Below are 22,463 nucleotides of genomic sequence, written 5' to 3'. Positions count from 1 at the left end.
CTGTCTCAATATTAAATGGCCTCATGTGTTCAGATTGAGGATGATCATGTGAAAAAAAAGACGTATATGTATCAGTGGTATTTTTACTGTCATTACCGATATTGTGCTTGGCTGCAGTGACAACAGCACGGGTCATTGAAGCATTGTGATATTTAGGATTATTTCTCTATATCAGGGGTCGGGAACCTTTTTGACTAAGAGAGCCATAAAAGTAAAATATTTAAAAATGTTTTTCAGCGAGAGCCACATGCACGCGCGCGCGCACATACAAACGCTCACGTGCGCGCGCACATACAAACGCATACAAACAAAATATCAGAATTCATTATTTAAAATAACTGTGATAGTACTCACCGTTAACATGAATGGTTTTCCGTTCCTCGTGTTGGGTAAAATTCCAGGAAAACGATCGGAATGAAATTCAATTTGCCGGTCCAGAGGCGAAGTTACTGCTAGCTAGCCTGCACATGGCTCATAAGCTTCCACACTTGCTATCTACAATATACTTCTCGCAGAAGTATGTCGATGCTAACGTTAACATGGGGCTTGTTAAAATGTCACTGACATTCGACTGTTTCATCGATGGTATCGTTTCATTGCAAATTAGAATGAGAACATTTTCTCTCCTCGCCGTCTTGCTGGAGCTCAAACACTTTGAAAATATTTCAAAAGGAACAGGCAGAGATTCCCCCGTGCACGCCCGCATTCGGTGATCGAAAGCCGGCTTGAAGACCTCCGCAGACGCCCGCTGTCACACTTCCGGGAGGCTGCGTCAGCCCCCTGCTCACTCCCACCCGATGCGGTTCCCCGCACACACACCGGTGTATTCACGCTGAAGTGCACTCGTTGGGCTCAGTTAAAGGGGCGTTTACCTGTTTCAACATGACGGCCACTATCATCCAATCAACATGGCGCTTTCGGCCATTCTAGGTCAGTGTCATCCAATCAAAATTGCGCTTTCCGCCAACTGCAGCCCCAACGGGAAAAATGAACGGCGAAAAAAAACGACGAAACAAAAAGTAAATACATATTTTAGTTTTATCGGCGAGCCATATGCAATCATCATAAGAGCCATACATGGCTCGCGAGCCATAGGTTCCTGACCCCTGCTCTATATGAATCCAAGTATTTGAGGAGAAATTCACGGCAGTAGTGATGTTCACTTAGCTCCACCTGCAGGCTGTGTATTCCCATGAGAAGGTGAAAATGGAGGGAACGATCACCCAGCAGACGAAGCTCATAGACTTCCTCCAAGCCCAGGCCCATGGTGGCTCAAAGAAGAAAAAGGTCAGATGACATTTCAGTCACTCAAACGATATTGACAATTGTGTATTTTTATGTTGTGAGAAGACTTCCAAACATAATTTTGTGTGTTGGGGTGTCAATTTTGTTTTTACTGTGTTCCATGTAGTTTTTGTTACGTTCGCACGAGGAAAAAAACAAAACGACCTCGTCGGACAAAAAGGAGCTGGAACCGAAGTACTCGATGGAGGCAGTAGATGAGTTCAAAAGGTTTTACTGAGACACGCAGGGGACCACCAAACATAGGGAGAGCGACCAACCTGGCATACAGCAGTGGAGAATCACGAAAGGGAAAAACACCAGCAAATACTGAGGCTAACCGGGTGACTTTATAGTCAGAAGCCACATTAGTGAATGGAAATCAGGTGTGTGAGCCCAAGGAACAGGGAGGGGAGGGGCGCGCACCTGACACCAATCAGGATGTGACAGTTTTGTAGCCTCCGAATGGCACGTGTCTCAAATTCAGGGGTACCTCTGTAAAGGCTTATATCCGGGGGACTATTTAATTATGGTTGAAACACCTACAATACACTGTCTGTAAGATAAGAATGTTTTAAATTAAATAATAACACTATTAATGACATCAATAAGAAGTAAATAACCCTCTCTGAGTTCTTCACAGAAAGAAATTTGGAAATAAATAACACTAGTGATGAAATAAACAATAACTAAATAACTCTCTGGGTTCTTCATAGAAAAAGAGGAAATAAATAACACTATTTATGAAATAAATCATAACTAAATAACTCCCTCTGGGTTCTTCATAGAAAAAGAGGAAATAAATAACACTATTGATGAAATAAATAACTAAATAACTCCCTCCGCGTCCTTCATAGAAACACAGGAAATAAATAACACTATTGATGAAATAAACAATAACTAAATAACTCTCTGGGTTCTTCATAGATAAAGAGGAAATTTGTATCTGAACATTATACTGGTCGTATAAAACATCCTTGAAATCAAAATATTATCAATCCAAGGATTGATTATGGGCTCTGAAAGAAAATAACATTGTAATGAGAAGTTGTGACTCTTTCTACACGCCAATGATGAGTGCAGATAATGCAAGATAAAGAAATGTGCAGCCACAGGCATGAATTATGTTTTCATTATATTTTGTAGGTTACTGAAATTGTATCGACAGGAAATGTTTTTTTTGTGTGTGTTTTTTTCTGAGAAGCACAGACATTTGCGGTTCTTGTTGTCCTTTCGGGGTCGGCAGAGGAACATTGGTGAGTTGGGTGACAAACATTGATTAATAGGTGTCTTGACCATAACCAAGTATGGTTCAGCAGGAGTCAATAGAAAAAAGGGGGTCTTTGAAGGCCATATTGTGTTTTGGTAATTAAGTGTAGTCATGTCATTGTCATTGTCATTGTGACGTTTGCATTCATGGGAGTCATCCCCCGCACACTCCCTGTTGCTCTTGGACGATGACCACAATTGTTTTTTTGTCAAAATGGCTATTATTAACTCATTCACCGCCATCCCCGAATGTATTCGGGAATTGAAAATATGACGTGGAGCACCATTCCCGAATTTGTTCGGGTCTTGATTTTTCTTGCTGGAGAATGCCAATAAAACGCTGGTCAGACCTCTGGCAATGTTTTTTCCTTTCCACGAGGGGGCAGCATTTGGCTTTTGTACAACCGCCCCCACTTGCACCTCATATTACTCCAGATCCATATGACTTAGGAATGATCTCTTTTTTCTGGTGTAAGGAGTCTTAGGTTTCTCACGCTGCGTTGAATGTTGATGTAGTCCTAAAACTCAATCATCTGTGGGTCCTAGAATTTGAGTGAAAATGACAAAAACCCTGGCACTGGAGTGGATACATTTTTGCACGTCTGGCAGTGAATGAGTTATTGGTGGCTATAAATTACATCTAAATGGAACTTTTGGGGGGGGGGGGAACGAACAGTTGGTGTGTAGCAGTTTTATTTATTTTCCTTATTTAATTATAATAATACATTTTATTTCTAAGCGCCTTTCAAAACTCTCAATGACACTTTACAGCAGGGGTGTCCAAAGTCGGTCCTCGAGGGCCGCTGTCCTGCCTGTTTTCCAGCTCTCCCAGGAGCAACACACCTGATTCAAATGATCAGCTCATCAGCCAGCTCTGAAGCAGCATCAAAATGGTCCTGATGATTTGAATCAGGTGCGTTGCTCCTGGGAGAGCTGGAAAACAGGCAGGACTTTGGACACCCCTGCTTTACAGTCATCATCATCCGTGCGGGAACTTGGTCCACGATACAGAAGAATATACTGTATGTGGATATGAAAACTGTACATGAACTGTTATACCTTCATAACAAAAATCAATCAGTACACGCCCCTTTGTTTTTGCACCCAAGTCAAGGGACCGTCGTGGCAAACTTTCACAAGCCACAAAGTGGACACATAAAGAAAACAATCGCATTGCCTATAATCTTACTTGAATTTCAATCAAGTGTCAAATCAAATTTAAGAACCTATTCCTGAAATTCAACCTTGCCTTTTAGGGTCTGATTGTGTATGCATATTTTAAATGACTGTGCGGGGAGCTGAAAATGACTAAATTATACATGTGAAATTCGGAGGCAGCAATGGATGATTAAGTCATGCAGAAGTGGTCATTAAGACTCCCACTTATTTCTCTGCACAGCAAAAATAACATCTCCTAAGAATGAGAGCACGGACATAACCTGCTCTCTATTCTCAATTCAAAATTTCCCCTTTTGCTGTGTTTTTCCTTCCAGGGTCTTTTTGGGCGTCGGCGAGAGGACCTGTTGGCTGCTATAGCTGCTCAGGCCCAAGCCCAGGGACAAAGTCAGGGTCAGGTCTCCCCTGTGTCCTCCATCCAGCCAGTTCCCCTACAGTACAGCGATATGAAGGTAGCCCTGGACAAAGAACGAAATCGCTGTTCTGAGCTTGAGGACGCACTTCAGAAAATGAGAGCAGAACTGCGATCTCTGAGAGAGGAAGGTAGGAACAGATCGTCATTTGTGGTTTTGGAAGAGCACAAAAACTCTTCAAGTCATTTCGTTTTTTTTTTTTTTTTTTCGAGAGAGGAAAGTAGGAACAGATCATCATCTCTGGTTTTGGAAGAGCACATAAAGTCTATTAGACCTTCAGGTCGTTTTTTTTTTTGCGCCACACCATTGTCATAGCAACGAAAACGATCATGATTATTTTAATGCTAATCAAGGCAAAGAGGCAAACCAACAGGCAAATAACAGCAGCCTGCCAGATACCTTTCTGCTCCAGGATGAGCAATGTTATGAACAAGAAGTGATTTCCATCCCAGCGCTGCAATACAAGGATCCTAGCAGCTCGTCAAACCCAGCGGCGGCAAGACAACAAATGATGATGTCTGCAATGGTGAAGTCCCCCGATCACCAACAAGTCTTACCAAGCCTGGTACCATCCAACTCGGGTCGCAGGAAGGAGGTTGCGACACCTGAGGGTGAGTCACAAACTGATCGGGTCTTTGTTCAAAAAGACAGTATGGGGGTACAACTCCCTATTCCAAAAATCCCGGCCCTTTCCTGCACACAAATATAATCCTCCACGAAAAGATGCTCTCTTATGATCCTTTCTCTTTCACACACCTTGCAGAAAGGAGGAGGGTCACTTTTGAAAGTAAGTTTCCCCAAACTCATGACTCCTGCAGTTTGGTCTCTTCTCCCTTCTCTTCTTTTGCCTCACCCATTCCTCAAAAGACCAGATTTTTAAAAGTTGTGCATGTATGTCTTCATCCCTGCAGGTCAAAAGTACATTCTGCAGTTTTGCAGTGCACAGCTTTTGAAATCTGCGCCATTGTTATCTTGGTTGCTCAAGTTTAGCCAGTCTGATTTGCGTAACTCCACAGTGTTTATCCAGCCATGACAATCCCACTTATGCTTCGCGCCATATACAAATAAGCCTGTGGATGAACACTGAAAGGCACAAAGCCTTGTGTCACATAATGAATCCCAATCTAAAGGTATTATTCAGTCACATCATTGGACAAATGACTTGTTATGAAGTTGCATCGATTAAGATGGACGACTTAAGATGTGGCTCGCTGAATGTTACAAACACAAAGACAAAAAGTTGAATGAAGAGAACAGACTTTTGGATAAATAAATAAATAAATAAATATTTATTATTGGATTGTGGTCGTACTGTTTGGGGTGGTTTGATTCATTTACTGACCAAGTTATGCAAATTTTGAAGCACCTTTAGAATTTTAATACTGTATTGACTGCATAATGCCTTTAGGTGCAAGAGCCAGTCGTCACAAGCATATGGATGAATTTAGCCATTTGACTTCAATTTCAGTTTTCAGCTGCGCTTGTCCTCAACATCATTTGAAACCACTTTTCTTTAAACTGATTTCATAGTTGGTCTGGCATGATGTATCGAGGGTTTGACAGAACAAGATGTGACTGAAATGAAGGCACCTGCTCTCTGACGTGAGCGCCCTTTTTGTATTCAGAATATAGCCGGCGAATGAAAGATAGAGAGAGGGAGAGGGTGCACCACCACACCGCTCACCGCTTCACAGTGGGACTCAACATGCGCGCCGCCATGTGTACCGTTTGCCTGGATACAGTGCACTTCGGTCGACAAGCCGCCACCTGTCTGGGTGAGTGCTGGTTATGCAACAGATTGTTTTCTCCCGGTATTTGCCCGCAAGATTGGCGAATGAGATATGGACAGTTCTCTATTCTATTCTCTTTGATAAATAAACACTCACTAAGCACAAAATAAAATAATGTGTCAGCCTTAAAACATAGAGGAGGCGTTACATCATAATAAAACGATATTCTTAAAATGACTGTGTCATAAGCAACACAAACAGTGTGAAATAGCTTCCTCAGCTCTTTGTCAATGGGGGCTATCCGAGTACTGGACTATTTATACCCAGCATGTTGGGTTGAGCACAGACATGTTATTATAGTTAACAACAATTATTGATATAACTAAAAGTAAAATTGGAAATATGTTTTCGTTAGTCATGAGCATGTTTGCTTTTCTAAAGTGAAATCTAACTGAAAGTACTGTATATCTTACATCTGTAAAATTCTATTTCTGCAAGTGTCCTTCATTTTTGTCTTTTTCATTTAACATCATATAATTTAATATCTATGAATGTGATGATGAGATGATTAGATTTGTTTTCTTCTCACATTGGAAAAATTCCCAATTCACAGCAGCAAAGTTATGACAGGAAGAGGAAAGGAAAAAGAATAAGTAGACAAACAAAATATAGGAGCAGCTGTAAAGGCAGCCACTTTCGCTGCACCATCTTGAAGTCAAAATAAATAATCTGACCCAACACAAAAGACACAGAGTCATTGAATCTTTAAGCACTTTTCTGCACCATTGTTGTATCAAGCAGTTATAGATGAAAGGGGAGAGGGTCAAAATGTCATTTTCACCAGTGGATCAGGGACGTCATGCTGAAGATGTGCACACGTCTGCTACATGTTAAGTTTTGAAAGCAAACAAGAGACTGTAGCATTGATTGACGAAAAGAGATGATCTCACATCTCCTGTCCCACGTAATCCGCTTCAATTAATTCCAAGACGCAACTCCCAGTTCCACGTACGCATCAACACTCCTTTCTTCTCATCGCGGGCTCCTCAAGCCATGCATCCATCCAGCCGCAGACTGACCAACAGCACCAACCTTTCCGCTGAACAAAGCAGGGCTGTGAAAATGCTGACCTTTCAGGCGCAAAAAAGCACAATGGCCCCAGAGCTGTCCAGCGATGACAGTCAAATGCTACCGACATTCCACCCATTCAAAAACAGTGCTAGCATAATCATGCTGCTGAAAAAACGCAATCGCTCAGCACAGTCTCCTCCTTGATGAAGGTCGTGGCCAAACAGGCTGAAAAACAATCCACATACTGTCCACACGACGCAACAACACAGTGACTAAAGAAAACACAAAAACAAACAAAAACAAGACAACAAAAAAAGCAAGCACTACTGCCTACTCGGGCGCCATCTTGGACTTCTGTGCAGTACAGTTCAAAAGTCTTTAAATGATACACACACAAAAAAAATGTTGAAGACAATGTTACACATTGTCAAATAATGTACAGTTTGTTTCACTATTTCATAAATGCTCATTTGTGTTGAGGAGCCACAACTTTGTATGCCAATGTTGTTCTTGTTATATTTTCCCTCTTTCAGAATGTCACGCTCTGTGCCATCCAAAATGCTCCCCGTGCCTTCCAGCGACATGCGGCATGTCGAGCGATTGCTCTCTGCATCTTTCCGAGGGAGGGTGTCGGGAGAAGGGCAACTCTTCAGGCCAGCCCCTCAAAGATGCCAGCGGGCACATGCACCTGGAAGGATGGATGAAGCAGCCCAGGTCAACTCACTCACTCACTGATGAGCAGATGGGTCAGGCTGTGCATCATTCATACAGACAGAAGTTGGTGCAAGAGTGCTGAATTAAAAATGGACGGAGGAACAAATTCAACTCGTTGAAATCCTTCTACAGTAAAGTCTCGTTATATCGATATTCAAGGGAGTCCGAAAAAATATCGATATAACCGGGACTATCGATATATCCGACCCTGTTTGCATGTAATTTTCTCCGTGCGTGCATAGAAATAGTATCGATATAACCGGGACTATCGATATATCCGATATCGATATAACGAGACTTTACTGTATTTGAAGCTTGTTCTCATGCTGCAGTTACATGCCGGCAAGCATTGCTTGAATGAAGATTTTTTTGGGGCGGGGAAAATTTCTGTCTTAAAGAGAATGTTGTTTGACAAATGGCAGCTAGTTGATACATGTGTGAGGAAGGCGTAAATCGAAAAAATGGTGGGTTGTTTCAACACGAAACCCTTGTGCGACTGTTTTGCAGAAATGGAAAGCGAGGCCAAGGCTGGGAGCGGAAATATGTGGTCCTTGATGGGACTAAAGTGTCCATCTTCGAGATTGAACCCAGAGAAGGTTACTTCGCTTAGCTTTTGAAAGCTGAAGACTTTCTTCCAATGTGCCTAAATCTGGCACCCTATGTCTTAACTCAGATTCAATGAAGCCACTGGAGGAGTTCGACTTGTGCGTGTCTGATGGAGAGGTCAAAGTTCACGGCGCGGTCGGGGCCACTGAACTCCCCAACACAGCCAAATCAGGTGTTAGAATGTAATTCTTCATATATAGTAAATACCACCAAACACATTTACAAGGCACATGGTTGTAACAGGTTGTGATTTTTCATACTAATTAAAAAAAAATCTGATCGTTTTCAGAGATCGATTGGATTGGATTTGCCTTTATTAGTCTCGCAGTAGAGACATTTATGAAAGTAGAAAAACAAAGTACATGAGCTGCTGGCTTTATGTATATAAAAAGCTAAATTAAAAGATTAAAAATAAATAAATAAACCCCAACAATCTTTTCCAAATATAAGGCACACAACATTATAAGGCACTACAGTAACGGCTGGGGTTACGCTCTACTTCTTCCACAGGGTGAAATGGAGTCCACGGCTGCTGACACCGACCTGTTGGGGCTCGATATTATTTCACATATAAGGCGCGTATAAGGCACAGGGTCTTCTTTTGAAGAAAATCAAGGCTTTTGAGTATGCCTTATACACCGGAAAATATGGCATTTAGAACAAACCCTGAATATTTCTATGATATTAAAAAGAGGGACGTGTATTACATTTTTGCTGTCATTGAAGCTTCAATTTCCTAACGATAAGCTTCTCAAGTACATTTTAACTCTTTTCATTTTGTTTTGATAACTTTTTTTTCCCAACTTTATCCTCTGTTTGTATGTCACTTTTCTTCAACTTATGAATGACAAGAAGTCAAGTGTTCATTGAACTCATTGATAGTTTTCCTCCTGTATCAGATGTTCCGTACGTCCTGAAGCTGGAATCTCGCTGTCACAGCCCTTGCTGGCCCGGACAGTCCGTTTACTTTATGGCTCCTAGTTTCCCAGACAAGCAACGGTGGGTGGCAGTCATGGAATCTGTCATTGCCGGGGGGCGAGTCTCTCGAGAGAAGGCGGAGGCGGACGCAGTGAGTACCTTGGCGCTCTGGTGGTCTCTTTTTCGGATGTCATCGCGACTGTTGGGGTTATTCAGGAAAGTGGACCGACCGTTATTTTTAACCTGTTGTCTTTTTGGATGAACTTATGGTTGGTTCACTTTTCTCCGTGGTTAATTACCATCATCTTTTCCATCTCCCTCCCCCATTCTTTTTTTCCTCTTTCTATCTATATATTTCCAAACCCTGATAGTTGTGTTTCCATCTTGCCTTATAATATGGCCTTGTTTTATTGATTTGTTGGATTTTATCCATTTCATTGAGTGCTGTTGCACACATAGGCTGCTGTGTCCAAAAGACAGATGGTTCTATCTCCTCTGGTCCAGGTAAAGTGCAAACACAAGACTTCCTCCCATTCACACCTGGCTAACCCACCTCCACTTCCACCCAAGTTGGCACCTACCCCACTGAAATGTCCTCCCTCATCTTCAATTGTCATATCACTGTAGCACTCATTTGTTGCGAAAACCACTTCATTATGATCCAACCCGGGGGGAAAATACTCTTATGTTGAGAATTTCCCCAAATTCCTCTCCTCTTGCATGTTTTTGGTCATATTTTGTTGAAGTTGACTTTTTGGTAGTCTGAGTGGCATGTATATGCAATGATTAAAATGCATCACTTAATAAATGAAGGCAGTGGCACATCATCAATCAAACTAATTGTTGCTCAGTAAATGTAGATCAGATCCTCACAATGCGGCCTATTGATCGGTTGAGGTACTCCAGTTTCTTTTTTAGTTCCTGTTTTATTGCACAGACACACACACGTACCAACACTGTATAACTAAAACTTCAGAAAAATAAAACAACATATTCATTTTTGGACGGGCTGGAAGAAGTGGCTGGGGAGAGGGAAGTCTGGGCTTCCCTACTGAAGCTGCTGCCCCCGCGACCCGACCCCGGATAAGCGGCAGAAGATGGATGGATGGATATTCATTTTTGGAGGACAAAAGTAGCTTTGCGTGAAACATACAATGCAAAATAGTACTAACCATATTGACCTGCTTTTTCAACCAACTGTAGTCTTCTGACCGAGATAATTGTTATGGTATGTATAAATATAAGTATAGTTAATTATATATTATGATTCTATGTTATTATATTTACTAAGTATATTCATTCAACTTTGGTCGAACTTGGAGGAATGATAGGACAAAGGCTGCACTGCAAATGCCACAAGGACAAGCGCATCTCCGTTTCATGTAAAGCAGGGGTGTCAAAGTCATTTTTGCCGCGGGCCACATTGTAGTTATGGTTTCCTCTCGAGGGCCGTTATGAATTTGGGGAACCCATTAGAATGTTTAAATCCCTTCAAATATTACATATAGAGCACACAGCAAATTAATGAATAACTCGTTTTCAAATCTGAAGTCAAGAATAATGACTTTTATTGTGGTTGACATCCACAAATATGAAATTTTGGCTCAGATTTTAGCAATCATCATGGAATTTAACAAGTTTGATTTGCTTTCGCGGGCCGATAAAAATGATGTGGCGGGCCGGATTTGGCCCGCGGGCCTTGACTTTTACACCAGTGATGTAAAGCGTATGTAGATACTGTAACATGCAATTTCTGGTGTCATACTTTCAAGACTTCTGTACTGTAATGCAATATATTTCAAAACAAGTATGGTAGCAATTACACTCGCTTTGAGTTTTCATTGTAAGCTGCAGAGATTTAAGCTCTTTCTAACTTTTGGTTGTACATGTATTTGCAAATCTGTTCCATGAAACTTCCTACAATGCCGAGTTCTGAATGGTGTGATGGAGGTACATTATTTTTCCTGTTGGTTGTATATCAGACAGACCTATTTTATGAAGATAATTCACCTTGAGATGAGGGGGGACTGAGCATTTGATGATGATTTTGATGTCACTTTAAAATGAGATCTTGTCAGACTTTATAGAGCGGTTGTATACATCGTAAAATGTAGAGCAAGTGTGTCAAACTATTTTTTTTTTTGCCATGGGCCACATTGTAGTTACGCAATCCTCTTGGAGACCATTGGGAATTTGGAGAAGACATTAAAATATGTAATCCCCTTCAGATATTACATATAGAGTGCACAACAAATTAATGTATCATTGATTTTCAAATTTGAAGTAAAAAAATAATGGTTGTTATTGTGGTTTATATGGGACAATTTAAAATTTCGGTTAGGATTTTTGCAAGTTTGATTTTCTTTCGCGGGCCGAATCAAATGAAGTGGCAGGCCAGATTTGGCCCCCGCGCCTTTACTTTGTCACCTGTGATAAACGTCAAACGATGGAACTTTAAAATCCAAACAGGTTCAAACTGGATGTAGCTGCCGACCCCTCCTCACTTTAACCCCCACCTCTGCTGTCTTTCTGTCGCACTTCCCCGAGCTCATGTTGAGCGAGTGACCCTGTTGCCTTCTTGATTTTAGAAGCTCCTTGGAAACTCTCTCCTCAAGCTGGAAGGAGACGACAGACTTGATATCAACTGCACCCTTCCGCTTACAGACCAGGTAGACTACAGTATGGTCACATGTTGCGTCTTAAAACACTATGCATGGTGACGGCATGCGTTTGTCTGTGCCCTCAGATAGTCCTGGTGGGCTCGGAGGAAGGTCTGTATGCCCTCAACGTGATCAAGAACTCACTGACCCACATCCCAGGCTTGGGCTCGGTTTTTCAGATCCACATCATCAAGGAGATGGAGAAACTGCTGATGATTGTTGGTGAGAACCGAGCCTCTTCACACAGCTGCATGGCCGTGTGAGTGCTGCGCGCTCAACACCGCGATGTGTGCTGCAGGGGACGAAAGAGCCTTGTGCCTGGTGGAGATCAAGAGAGTAAAACAATCATTGAGCCAGTGCCACCTGCCCAACCAGTCCGAGCTCACCCCCTACATCTTTGAGACAGTGAAAGGATGCCATCTGTTTGCTGCCGGCAGAGTATGTCTTTGTTGAGTAACGAGTGCGCTGGAAACACTGGAAATTTTTGACGGGAGACAGTTGAGGACATGCATGTGTTTCCATTGTCTTCACAGATAGACAATGGCTCCTGCATTTGTGCTGCAATGCCGAACAAGATCACCATTCTACGTTACAATGACAATCTCAGCAAATACTGCATTCGGAAGGTGATATGTGATCCCTGACTTTCATATTCACACTGCACTCTACATTCATGTTATTATTATGAACTTAATCCAAATGATAACTCTTCTTCATCGTGTTCAGAATCGGAATGTTCTATTTTTGGCCAAGTGTTTCGAACACACAAGGAATTTGTCTTTGGTAGAACATGCTGCACTAGTATCATCATAAGAACAGGAACAATACTAGGGCCCACTCGCGTCTGCGCCATCTCACCTTCCAAAGCACCAGTAAAATTGTGCGCTAAACAAAACGATTTTTACTCAGAATTAGAACGAATAGAGAATGTGTGACTAATTCAAGGTTCACACCAATTATAATCCAAATGCTCATTTCACAAAGCAGATGTAGAGACTCTCAGCCACAAGGTCGTTGGCCATGACCACTCACACAGCACTGCAGACCTCCCTCTTACAGATCCGCTGGCCTGCATTTTTAAATTGCCTGAGCTGCCTCCATACAGATAAGGCCCGTGTTGCGACTGATCATCACAAAAACAATTTGGATCAAATTGTTTGATAGCTATCTTAATGTCACAGATTAAAACAAATCAGGTTTAAATGTATTCAGAAGATAGTTTCACATCAAAGTGAAACTTCAGTGAATTTCTCCACTGTGAGACTCATAAAGGATAATCTAATCTAATCACCTCCATTTAGTATTGTCTTCTCAACTCACTTGTGGATTTCATCATCTTTCTTGCCAAGTATGTAGAACACACAAGGGATTTGTCTCTGGTAGAATATGCTGCACTTGTGTCATCATTTAAAAAAAATTGCAAAGAGGCACTATACAGTTCTATTTGGGAATTGTTTATTGAGTTAATGGCTTGTGGGAAGAATCTGTTTAAATGCCTGCTGGATTTGGTGCGCATGGATTGGTAGCGCCTGCCTGAGGGGAGTCGCTGGAAAAGGTGGTGGGCAGGGTGCAAAGGGTCCAGTAGGATTTTCCGTGCCCTTGTTTGGATTCTTGCAGTGTGCAAGTCCTCAAGAGTGGGTAGGGCAGTGCCAATGATTTTTTTCCGCTGTCCTAACTGTCCGGTGAAGTCAGAGTTTGTCCATTTTTGTGACGACAAATCAGCAATAATGCTCTGACACTTGTGATGCAACTGTCAAATTATGAACTAAAATAAAAGCTTCATTTCACAGGAAATTGAAACTCTGGAGCCTTGCAGTTGCATCCATCTAACGAGCTACAGCATCATCCTTGGCACCAACAAGTTCCACGAGATCGAGATGAAGCAATTTGTACTTGAAGGTGTGCTCAGCAGGATTCCTTTTGCGCCTGCTTGTATTTACTATGCATTGAAATGTATGATTTAGAAAAAAATTTGAACCAGGGCTCACCGAACTTTTTGAAACCGAAAGCTAGTTCTTGAGTTCCAATTAAAGTAGAGGGCAACCAATTTGATACACACTTGGATGAAATCTGCTCAAATTACCTTCTTATGTTGGAATGAAAAGAACTGAAAATATTCAGACTGCAATTTCTTGCTTAAATTGCTCTTTTTGTCTCTCTTGAGACCATTCAAGTGGTTGGGGTTGGGCTTCCAATTCCATTTCTTTGGGCCCACCGTAAATGGCGGAGGCATGTTTTATTGGTTCATAAACTTTTCTGTCAAACTAAATATTAAAACAGATCAGGTTTTTGGCCATTTTGCTCTCGTCAAGGAATCCAGCCAATCGAAACTTAAAGGGCCTGAGCCAAAATCCCAACGGAGACAATGCCGTGCTGCTCATGTTTAATGATATCAGATGCAATATTGAGATTTCTTCCCATTGATTTGTGATGTTGTCTTGGTTTTGTTAAGATAATCACAAGTCCAAGATCAATTCTATTGAAATCATCTTGTTTGGATGAACCTTTCAAACAATGTTTGAAACGTCGACAACTATTTAAAGACATGTCCTGTGTTTGGTGTGCCGCAGAGTTCCTGGACAAGAACGACATGTCGCTGGCCTCAGCTGTCTTTGCTGCCTCATCCCACAGCTTCCCCATCGCCATCATGCAGGTGGCCAGCAGCATGCAGAAGGAGGAGTACCTTCTCTGCTTTCATGGTAAGTGCGCCGAGACACGAGGGAGGAAAAACCCTTGTGGTCCAAACGGAAAATAAACATTCACAAAATCCCGTCTTATGTTTGTTTAAAAGTGTGAGACAGTCGCCCCTTGATCGCCCCTCTCGCCACAAATGAATAATAACTATCACATTATATAAAAAAATACTGTACTGTATAATATGAATAAATAAATAAATAAATAAATAATCCGGCGGCCCGGTAGTCGAATGGTTAGCACACCGGCTTCACAGTGCAGAGGTCGCCGGTTCGCGTCCCGGTCCGGCCTCCCTGTGTGGAGTTTGCATGTTCTCCCCGGACCCGCGTGGGTTTTCTCCGGGTCCTCCGGTTTCCTCCCACACTCCAAAAACATGCATGGCAGGCAGATTGACCACTCCAAATTGTCCATAGGTGTGAGTGTGAGAGTGACTGTTGTATGTCTTTGTGTGCCCTGCGATTGTCTGGCAACCAATTCAGGGTGTCCCCCGCCTCGTGCCCGAAGACAGCTGAGATAGGCTCCAGCAACCCCCGCGACCCTAATGAGGAATAAGCGGTACGGAAAATGAGATGAGATGAGATAAATAATCCATGAAAGTCAGGAAAATTGACTAAGTAGTCATGGCACACTTGAACAATTTTCAACTTTTTTTCACCATATTTTCTGGTCTATAAGGCACACCCAAAAGCCTTGCTTTTCTTCAAAAGATGACCTTGCACCTTATACGCAAGTGCGCCTTATATGTGAAATAATATTGAGCCAGAACGCAACTACTGTCAGCAGCCACCGACTCCATACCCCCTTCCCCCGTCATAGAAGCAGTGCAGGGGTGGCCAACCAGTCAGAGACTAAGAGCCACATTTTTTACTATGTTACTGCAAAGAGCCACATCATAAACATGGGCACACATGAACAACCCATCACACACACAGACCTCTGCTCAGCCAGATTTATTATGAATATTGTAGCAGTTGGGGAAGGAGAACACACGATCGACTGGAGTAGGTCTTTATTCCAACTGCTAACAAGTGGATCTGGATGGTGCTGGAGTCAGGGGCTCTCGTGGAAAAAGGGGTAAAGAAGGTGCACCCGAAGCTTCAGGCAGGAATTCATCAGGGACGCGGAGTGGCTGACCGAGTACTATCTCTGCCGGAGCGTGTCTAATGTCTGATATTCTGCATTGGAGTGTATGGCAGGATAGTTGGACATGTGTTCTTCCATAACCGTTTGGTTCGGGGCCGCCACAAAAGTGGACAAAATCCGACTTCAACGGACAGTTAGGACGGCGGAAAAAATCATTGGCACCGCCCTACCCACTCTCGAGGACTTGCACACTGCAAGAATCCGAACAAGGGCGCGGAAAATCCTACTGGACCCTCCGCACCCTGCCCACCACCTTTTCCAGCTACTCCCCTCAGGCAGGCGCTACCGATCCATGCGCACCAAATCCAGCAGACATTTAAACAGCTTCTTCCCCCAAGCCATTAACTCTTTGAACTCTTCAACAGTAGCCAAAATGGAACTGTATAGTGCCACTTAGCAGTTTTTTTGACGACGATACTAGTGCAGCGTGTTCTACCGGAAACAAATTCCTTGTGTGTTCTACATACTTGGCAATAAAGATGATTCTGATTCTGATTCTGATTCTTTATTGTATGGCTTAGCCTGTGCAATGTTCCAAGCCGGTTGATATGATGTGAGCGTTACGGTCTCTGGGAGCTTCGTAAATTTTCGGAAAAACTGTATCTGCTTTTCTGTCTGACTTTTCAAAGTGATCAACTTGTGCTTGCAAAGTTCAGTCCCTTTTGGAAATTCCTGGTCGATGTTAGTATGGAGTGAGCTAAAGTTGCGCTGATGATTTGAAGCTTTGAAATGCGCTAATGACGCCTGACATATAAGGCAGAATGGCTTGCCATTGTGTTCAACAATAAAATATTGGATTGGATTGGATTTAAAATATAAACTATCCCACTCTCTTAAAAACGTCCTGTGTTCATCTTCATATTTTCGTTTTGCTGTGCATTTGTCCCCTGCCATTTTGAGAGCAAACTTGACACAAATTGTTTACGACTCAAATAATTTATTTTAATTTCACGGAAATGCGTGTTGATGTCACCTGGTCAGCTTGCTACCGTATTTTCACGACTATGAGGTGCACTTAAAAGTCTTAAATTTTCTCAAAAATGTGCAGCACACCCCATGGTCGTGAAAATACGGTACATAGGGAATGAATGGCACCGCCAGCGCCAAAGATTTTTGACACTTGTCATGTGAAAGCCCCTTAAGAGCCGCATGAGGCTCGGGAGCCGCGGGTTGGCCAGGTCTGAAGTACTGCATAACCCCAGCCTCTATTGTAGCGCCTTATAATGTGAAAACTTGTATTCTATATTTATATTTTATATTCGGGAAAACGTTTTTTCATTCGTTGAAGGTGTACCTTATAGTTCGGTGCGCCTTATATATAGAAAAAGTTCAAAAACACACCATTCACTGAGGGTGCGCCTTATACATCAGAAAATATGGTAATTATCAAAAGTGGGCAGTTTACAAAGTACACACACATACACGCACGTGTGCACGCACACACACTCACACACACACACATACACACACGCACATACACACTTTAGTGACATATTTCTGCCAATCCATTGAACTGTGAAAGCGCAGTCAGCAGGGGCACGCTTGTGTGTGCCTGTGGCTGTTTTCGCTTCTCAAATGCCAAAAAGTTTTCATCTAAAGTTTAAAATGGATTTGCTGAAGCAGAATGCACATCTGCATTGTGAGCAAGGGTAAAACTCAATCCTCGTAGAGCACTCCTACTCCTTTTTGCAAAGTCAAATCTACTGACCTGAATATGCCACCTTGCCTTCAACGAGACACATGCACACACACGTGCACACGCGCACACACACACACACACACACACACACACACACACACACACACGCACACACACACACACACACACACACACACACTTTATAATCAATGCAGTCCTATGTATGAAACTCCCATCAACAAACAAAAGATACCAACACATTATTGTATTACTGTCAACAAACAGTCACAATAGTGACGGATTAACTGATCTACCGTGAGTATTGATGGAATGCCCAACTCTGGTAGTTACATCATAATTGCATGATTTTTAAATGCCATTGGTTGAGGGCCCATTTATGACTTCATTGGTCATTCAAATGACACTCTGGTGTGGACATTCTTGTGTGTCTTCTTCTCGCAGAGTTTGGTGTGTTTGTGGACACGTATGGAAGAAGGAGCCGAACTGAAGACATTAAGTGGAGTCGACTGCCTTTGTCCTTTGGTGAATGCCCTTTTTGAAGACACATTATATTGATTGTTTGTCCCAATTAAATCAACCCAAAACTTTGGATTATGTGCACTTGGTGATGCAGCCTACAGAGAGCCCTACCTATTTGTCACCTACTTCAACTCCCTGGATGTTATTGAGGTTCAGAGTCATGCTGCTTTGGGGTGATTATCACTGTCCTGCGTATCACATTTATGGAATGACCTTACAGGTCATGTCGGACCCTCATGTCGGCATGTCCCGAACTTTTGTGTTCCCAGTCCTTCAGTGCTGGCCCACTTGGACATCCCCAGCCCTCGCTATTTGGGCCCAGCCATCTCCAGTGGAGCCATTTATCTGGCTTCGTCCTACCAGAACAAGCTGCGGGTCATCTGCTGCAAGGGGAGCCTCATCAGAGAGTCGGGAGACCTGCAGAGAACCGGCTCCAGCCGAGGGTCAGCTCCTCCTCACTTTTTGAGAAACATTTTGTCCCGGCAAGCTTGAAATGAGACAAGTAACCATATACTCGCGTGTGTGTGTGTGTGTGTTTTCATCAAACCGCCACAAGAATCAAGAATGTTCACCTCTTTGACAAACTATTATTTTGACTTGCTGAAGTAAGACTGATTGAGCAGGAGTGCCAGTCCCCCCTCCATCACACCCTGCCAACATATTCCTGTACCAATGAATGACGATATGGATTTTGTTTCCACGATGACGAGTAGCAAATGCCACGAATCAGCATTACTCTGTCAACAAAACTCATTGCAGCTCTTCTTACCGTTTCAACTAGGAAAAAACAAAACAAAACAAAGCTAAACTAAAAAAACACTAACTAATTCAACAACAATTTGACTCTGGCCCTTGCTTGAAAGTGGCTTTGGATCATGTGTTATAAGTGTCAATATGCCTCATGAAGGTGGCTGGGATAGGCTCCAGCACGCCTGCGATCCCGGTGAGGAAGAACTGGTGAGAAAATGGATGAACGGGATGCCACAGTGGGGTGGAAGCGTTAGCTTACAAACAGTTTTAATATATTGTTCATACACTTTTCCAGGTATAGGCTGTTGGGAGACTGATTAGATTCTTTAATTCTATATTCGAATACAAGCAACTCAAAGTCATTTTCTGTCAGATGTCCCCTTTCAAGTTTGCACATTCTAATCAGTGGTTCCTAACCTGGGTTGTCTCAGGGGTTCGACGAAGCCTCTGCCAAGGATGTTAAGACTTACCCAACTCAACATGTCATCTAGTTATTTCACGCTTGGCCATCATTGGCTGAAGATGATGATCACATGACATTGATTGGCCAATCAGTGCTGTGGTAAATTTAATTTGCTCAGTAGTCAACGGGTGACACGACAGTTGTACAATAAAAAAAGTGTACAGGTAACATCTGATGTACGACCACCTGCACTTACAACCACACGTAACAGCTACAGTGGCAGCCCGGCAACTCTGCAGCGTGTTTGCCATGCATTTGGTAGAATAGATTTCAGATGGTCCTTCTTGTTTAGATTGAACAAGTAGGATGTTTATTTGCCAGAGGACAGAGAGCATCCGCTTCTCTCAGCATTGTACAATAACTATTTTTTTACCGCTGTCAAAGGACCATACGTAGTGTTGTGGCTGCGTTGCCAGATGAGCTCAACATTCCGCATGCCTCATTTATCTTAACAGAGAATATTACAGGATTGCACAAAATCTTATCTCATCTCATCTCATTTTCCGTACCGCTTATTCCTCATTAGGGTCGCGGGGGTTGCTGGAGCCTATCTCAGCTGTCTTCGGGCACAAGGCGGGGGATACCCTGAATTGGTTGCCAGCCAATCGCAGGGCACACAAAGACATACAACAGTCACTCTCACACTCACACCTAGGGACAATTTGGAGTGGTCAATCTGCATGCCATGCATGTTTTTTTGAGTGTGGGAGGAAACCGGAGGACCCGGAGAAAACCCACGCGGGTCCGGGGAGAACATGCAAACTCCACACTAGGGGGCCGGACCGGGACTCGAACCGGCGACCTCTGCACTGTGAAGCCGGTGTGCTAATCACTCGGCTACCGGGCCGCCCGGATTGCACAAAATGAGGATACAAAATAACTTTCTTCACAAACGCGTACGACAAGCGCGTGATGGTGTTGCCCTACCTGTCACAATGGCACCGCCGGGGGGGAGTGTCCACCGATGCCGCAGCGGGTCGGCCGTCGGCGCTCGGGCGCGTGGGACCGGCGCGACGAGAACGCCTCCACCGCCTCTTTGAGACTTTTTTCCTTTTCCGTTCGCCTAAGTACAAGCGTGCGTGTTGGGCGACCTCTTCTGGCTTCTCCGTTAGCAGGGAGAGCAATTTTTCAACAGCGCGTATGCGTGGGAACCCCTGCATATTTGGGTCGGCAGAACGACACAGTAATAAAAATCGATAATACAAAATATGAAATGTGTCTGTGTAAGCTCTCAGTCGTACAGGAGTGGTCCATCGATGAAAAGGTTTCTTCAGCCGTCATCTGTACTTCTTTGAAGGTGTCGGACGTTTCGCTTCTTATCCAAGAAACTTCGTGAGCAAACTAAAGTCTTACTGGTAGTTTAGGCCCCATATATATATCCCTACTTTCCAGACATGGCGGTGCCGGACTCTGCTATAATAGGTCCCTGCTCTCAGGTTGCGGGGAGCAGAGGACTACTCCCTGCAGCTCCACTGATTGTTCCTATTGTCTGACTAACGATTGGCCTGTTTGTCCCACTTCCACCGGTATCACCTCATCAGTATTACTAATCCTATGTTGCCTAAGCAGGCTATTGTATGAACGATCCAAATTGAACCTCACCCCACCATATCGGTTTAATGAAGAATTTAGTTGTTTTATGTAAATCGCTTCTTTTAATCCCCTTTCAAACCATGTATATGTTCTTTCGCTAAGATTGTTACCTCATTGTCGTCAAATGAGTGGTTGCTAGCTTTTAGGTGCATATGTACTGCCGATTGAGGCCCACTAATATTATCCCTGCAATTATAGTCTTTTTTTGAGAATTTGTTTAGTCTCCCCAATGTACTGCTCTTTACAATTTTCATTCTTACAATGTATTAAATAAACTACATTACTTTGTTTTTCATTTGGCAGCCTATCTTTTGGATGCACTAATTTTTGCCTTAGTGTTTATCGGTTTGAAATTTGTAGGACTTTTGTGTTGCCAAAGGACTCTTTGTAGTTTTTCAGAAACTCCTGCAACGTAAGGTACTGCTACTCCTCTCCTTTTTGTATCTTCAGAATTTTTGGTTTCATTCCCTATTCTTTCTTTCTGACATTTGTTAAATGACCACTGAGGGTACCCACAGTTTGTGAGTGCTCTCCTGATATGTTTTGACTCCTTTTCTCTACCTTCAACGCTTGTTGGTATTAGTTTAGCCCTATGCTGGAGGGTTCTGATAACTCCTAGTTTGTGTTGTAAAGGGTGGTTAGAATCGAAAAGTAAGTCTTGGTCAGTGTTCCTTCTGACCAATGTCTGACTGACCAATACTTAAGGAGTCAAAACATATCAGGAGAGCACTCACATACTGTGGGTACCCTCTGTGGTCATTTAACAAATGTCAGAAAGAAAGAATAGGGAATTAAACCAAAAATTCCGAAGATACAAAAAGGAGAGGAGTAGCAGTACCTTACATTGCAGGAGTTTCTGAAAAACTACAAAGAGTCCTTTGGCAACACAAAAGTCCTACAAATTTCAAACCGATAAACACTAAGGCAAAAATTAGTGCATCCAAAAGATAGGCTGCCAAATGAAAAACAAAGTAATGTAGTTTATTTAATACATTGTAAGAATGAAAATTGTAAAGAGCAGTACATTGGGGAGACTAAACAAATTCTCAAAAAAAGACTATAAACATTGCAGGGATAATATTAGTGGGCCTCAATCGGCAGTATATATGCACCTAAAAGCTAGCAACCACTCATTTGACGACAATGAGGTAACAATCTTAGCGAAATAACAGATGGTTTGAAAGGGAAGTAAAAGAAGCGAAGAACTAAATCCTTCACTAAACCGGTTTGGTGGGGTGAGGTTCAATTTGGATCGCTCATACAATAGCCTGCTTAGGCAACATATGATTAGTAATACTGATGAGGTGATACCGGTGGAAGTGGGACAATCAGGCCAATCATTAGTCAGAACAATAGGAACAATCAGTGGAGCTGCAGGGAGTAGTCCTCTGAACCCCCCAACCTGAGAGCAGGGACCTATCATAGCAGAGTCCGGCACCGCCATGTCTGGACAGTAGGGATATATATATATATATAGGGCCTAAACTACCAGTAAGACTTTAGTTTGCTGACGAAGTTTCTTGGATGAGAAGCGAAACGTCCGACACCTTCAAAGAAGTACAGATGACTGCTGAAGAAACCTTTTCATCGAAATATGAAATGATCAAAGTGACACTAAAAGTGATACGATTTCTAATTGAACTGTAAGTAGTTTGGTATATCATAGTATTCAATAGAAAACATTCTTCAAAAACAAGAGATTGACATCGTATACTATTCTGTCATATAAACCTCTTTATTTTTATGCTTTCCGATTTGCGACCGTTTGATTTACGACCGTTTTGTCTGAACGGAACCCGGTCG

General features: G+C 42.7%; 1 protein-coding gene across 7 annotated transcripts in view; it reads left to right on the top strand.

Annotated features, from left to right (window-relative positions):
- The window catches only part of citb (citron rho-interacting serine/threonine kinase b), a 57,256-nt gene that overhangs the window by 30,564 nt on the left and 4,229 nt on the right, over nt 1-22,463 (top strand). For 2 of the 7 annotated variants that reach the window (XM_088994908.1, XM_088994910.1), the window contains 19 exons: nt 1,168-1,287; nt 4,044-4,269; nt 4,592-4,750; nt 4,903-4,926; nt 5,765-5,914; nt 7,474-7,654; nt 8,162-8,250; nt 8,328-8,432; nt 9,160-9,329; nt 9,638-9,682; nt 11,767-11,847; nt 11,925-12,060; nt 12,137-12,276; nt 12,372-12,464; nt 13,629-13,737; nt 14,409-14,537; nt 17,777-17,857; nt 17,949-18,027; nt 18,124-18,297. In XM_088994908.1, coding sequence (XP_088851034.1) covers nt 1,168-1,287; nt 4,044-4,269; nt 4,592-4,750; nt 4,903-4,926; nt 5,765-5,914; nt 7,474-7,654; nt 8,162-8,250; nt 8,328-8,432; nt 9,160-9,329; nt 9,638-9,682; nt 11,767-11,847; nt 11,925-12,060; nt 12,137-12,276; nt 12,372-12,464; nt 13,629-13,737; nt 14,409-14,537; nt 17,777-17,857; nt 17,949-18,027; nt 18,124-18,297 — 2,291 coding nt within the window. The remainder of the gene's footprint in view (nt 1-1,167; nt 1,288-4,043; nt 4,270-4,591; nt 4,751-4,902; nt 4,927-5,764; nt 5,915-7,473; nt 7,655-8,161; nt 8,251-8,327; nt 8,433-9,159; nt 9,330-9,637; nt 9,683-11,766; nt 11,848-11,924; nt 12,061-12,136; nt 12,277-12,371; nt 12,465-13,628; nt 13,738-14,408; nt 14,538-17,776; nt 17,858-17,948; nt 18,028-18,123; nt 18,298-22,463) is intronic. The other 5 variants (XM_088994911.1, XM_088994912.1, XM_088994913.1 and 2 more) reach the window with 5 other exon arrangements.

This window comes from Hippocampus bargibanti, linkage group LG04, assembly GCF_051943395.1.
Source record: "Hippocampus bargibanti isolate YZ-2025 linkage group LG04, ASM5194339v1, whole genome shotgun sequence".
Taxonomy (NCBI): Eukaryota; Metazoa; Chordata; class Actinopteri; order Syngnathiformes; family Syngnathidae; genus Hippocampus; species Hippocampus bargibanti.
Note: the sequence above shows the minus strand (reverse complement) of the source record. Positions and strands in the feature narration are given on the sequence as shown.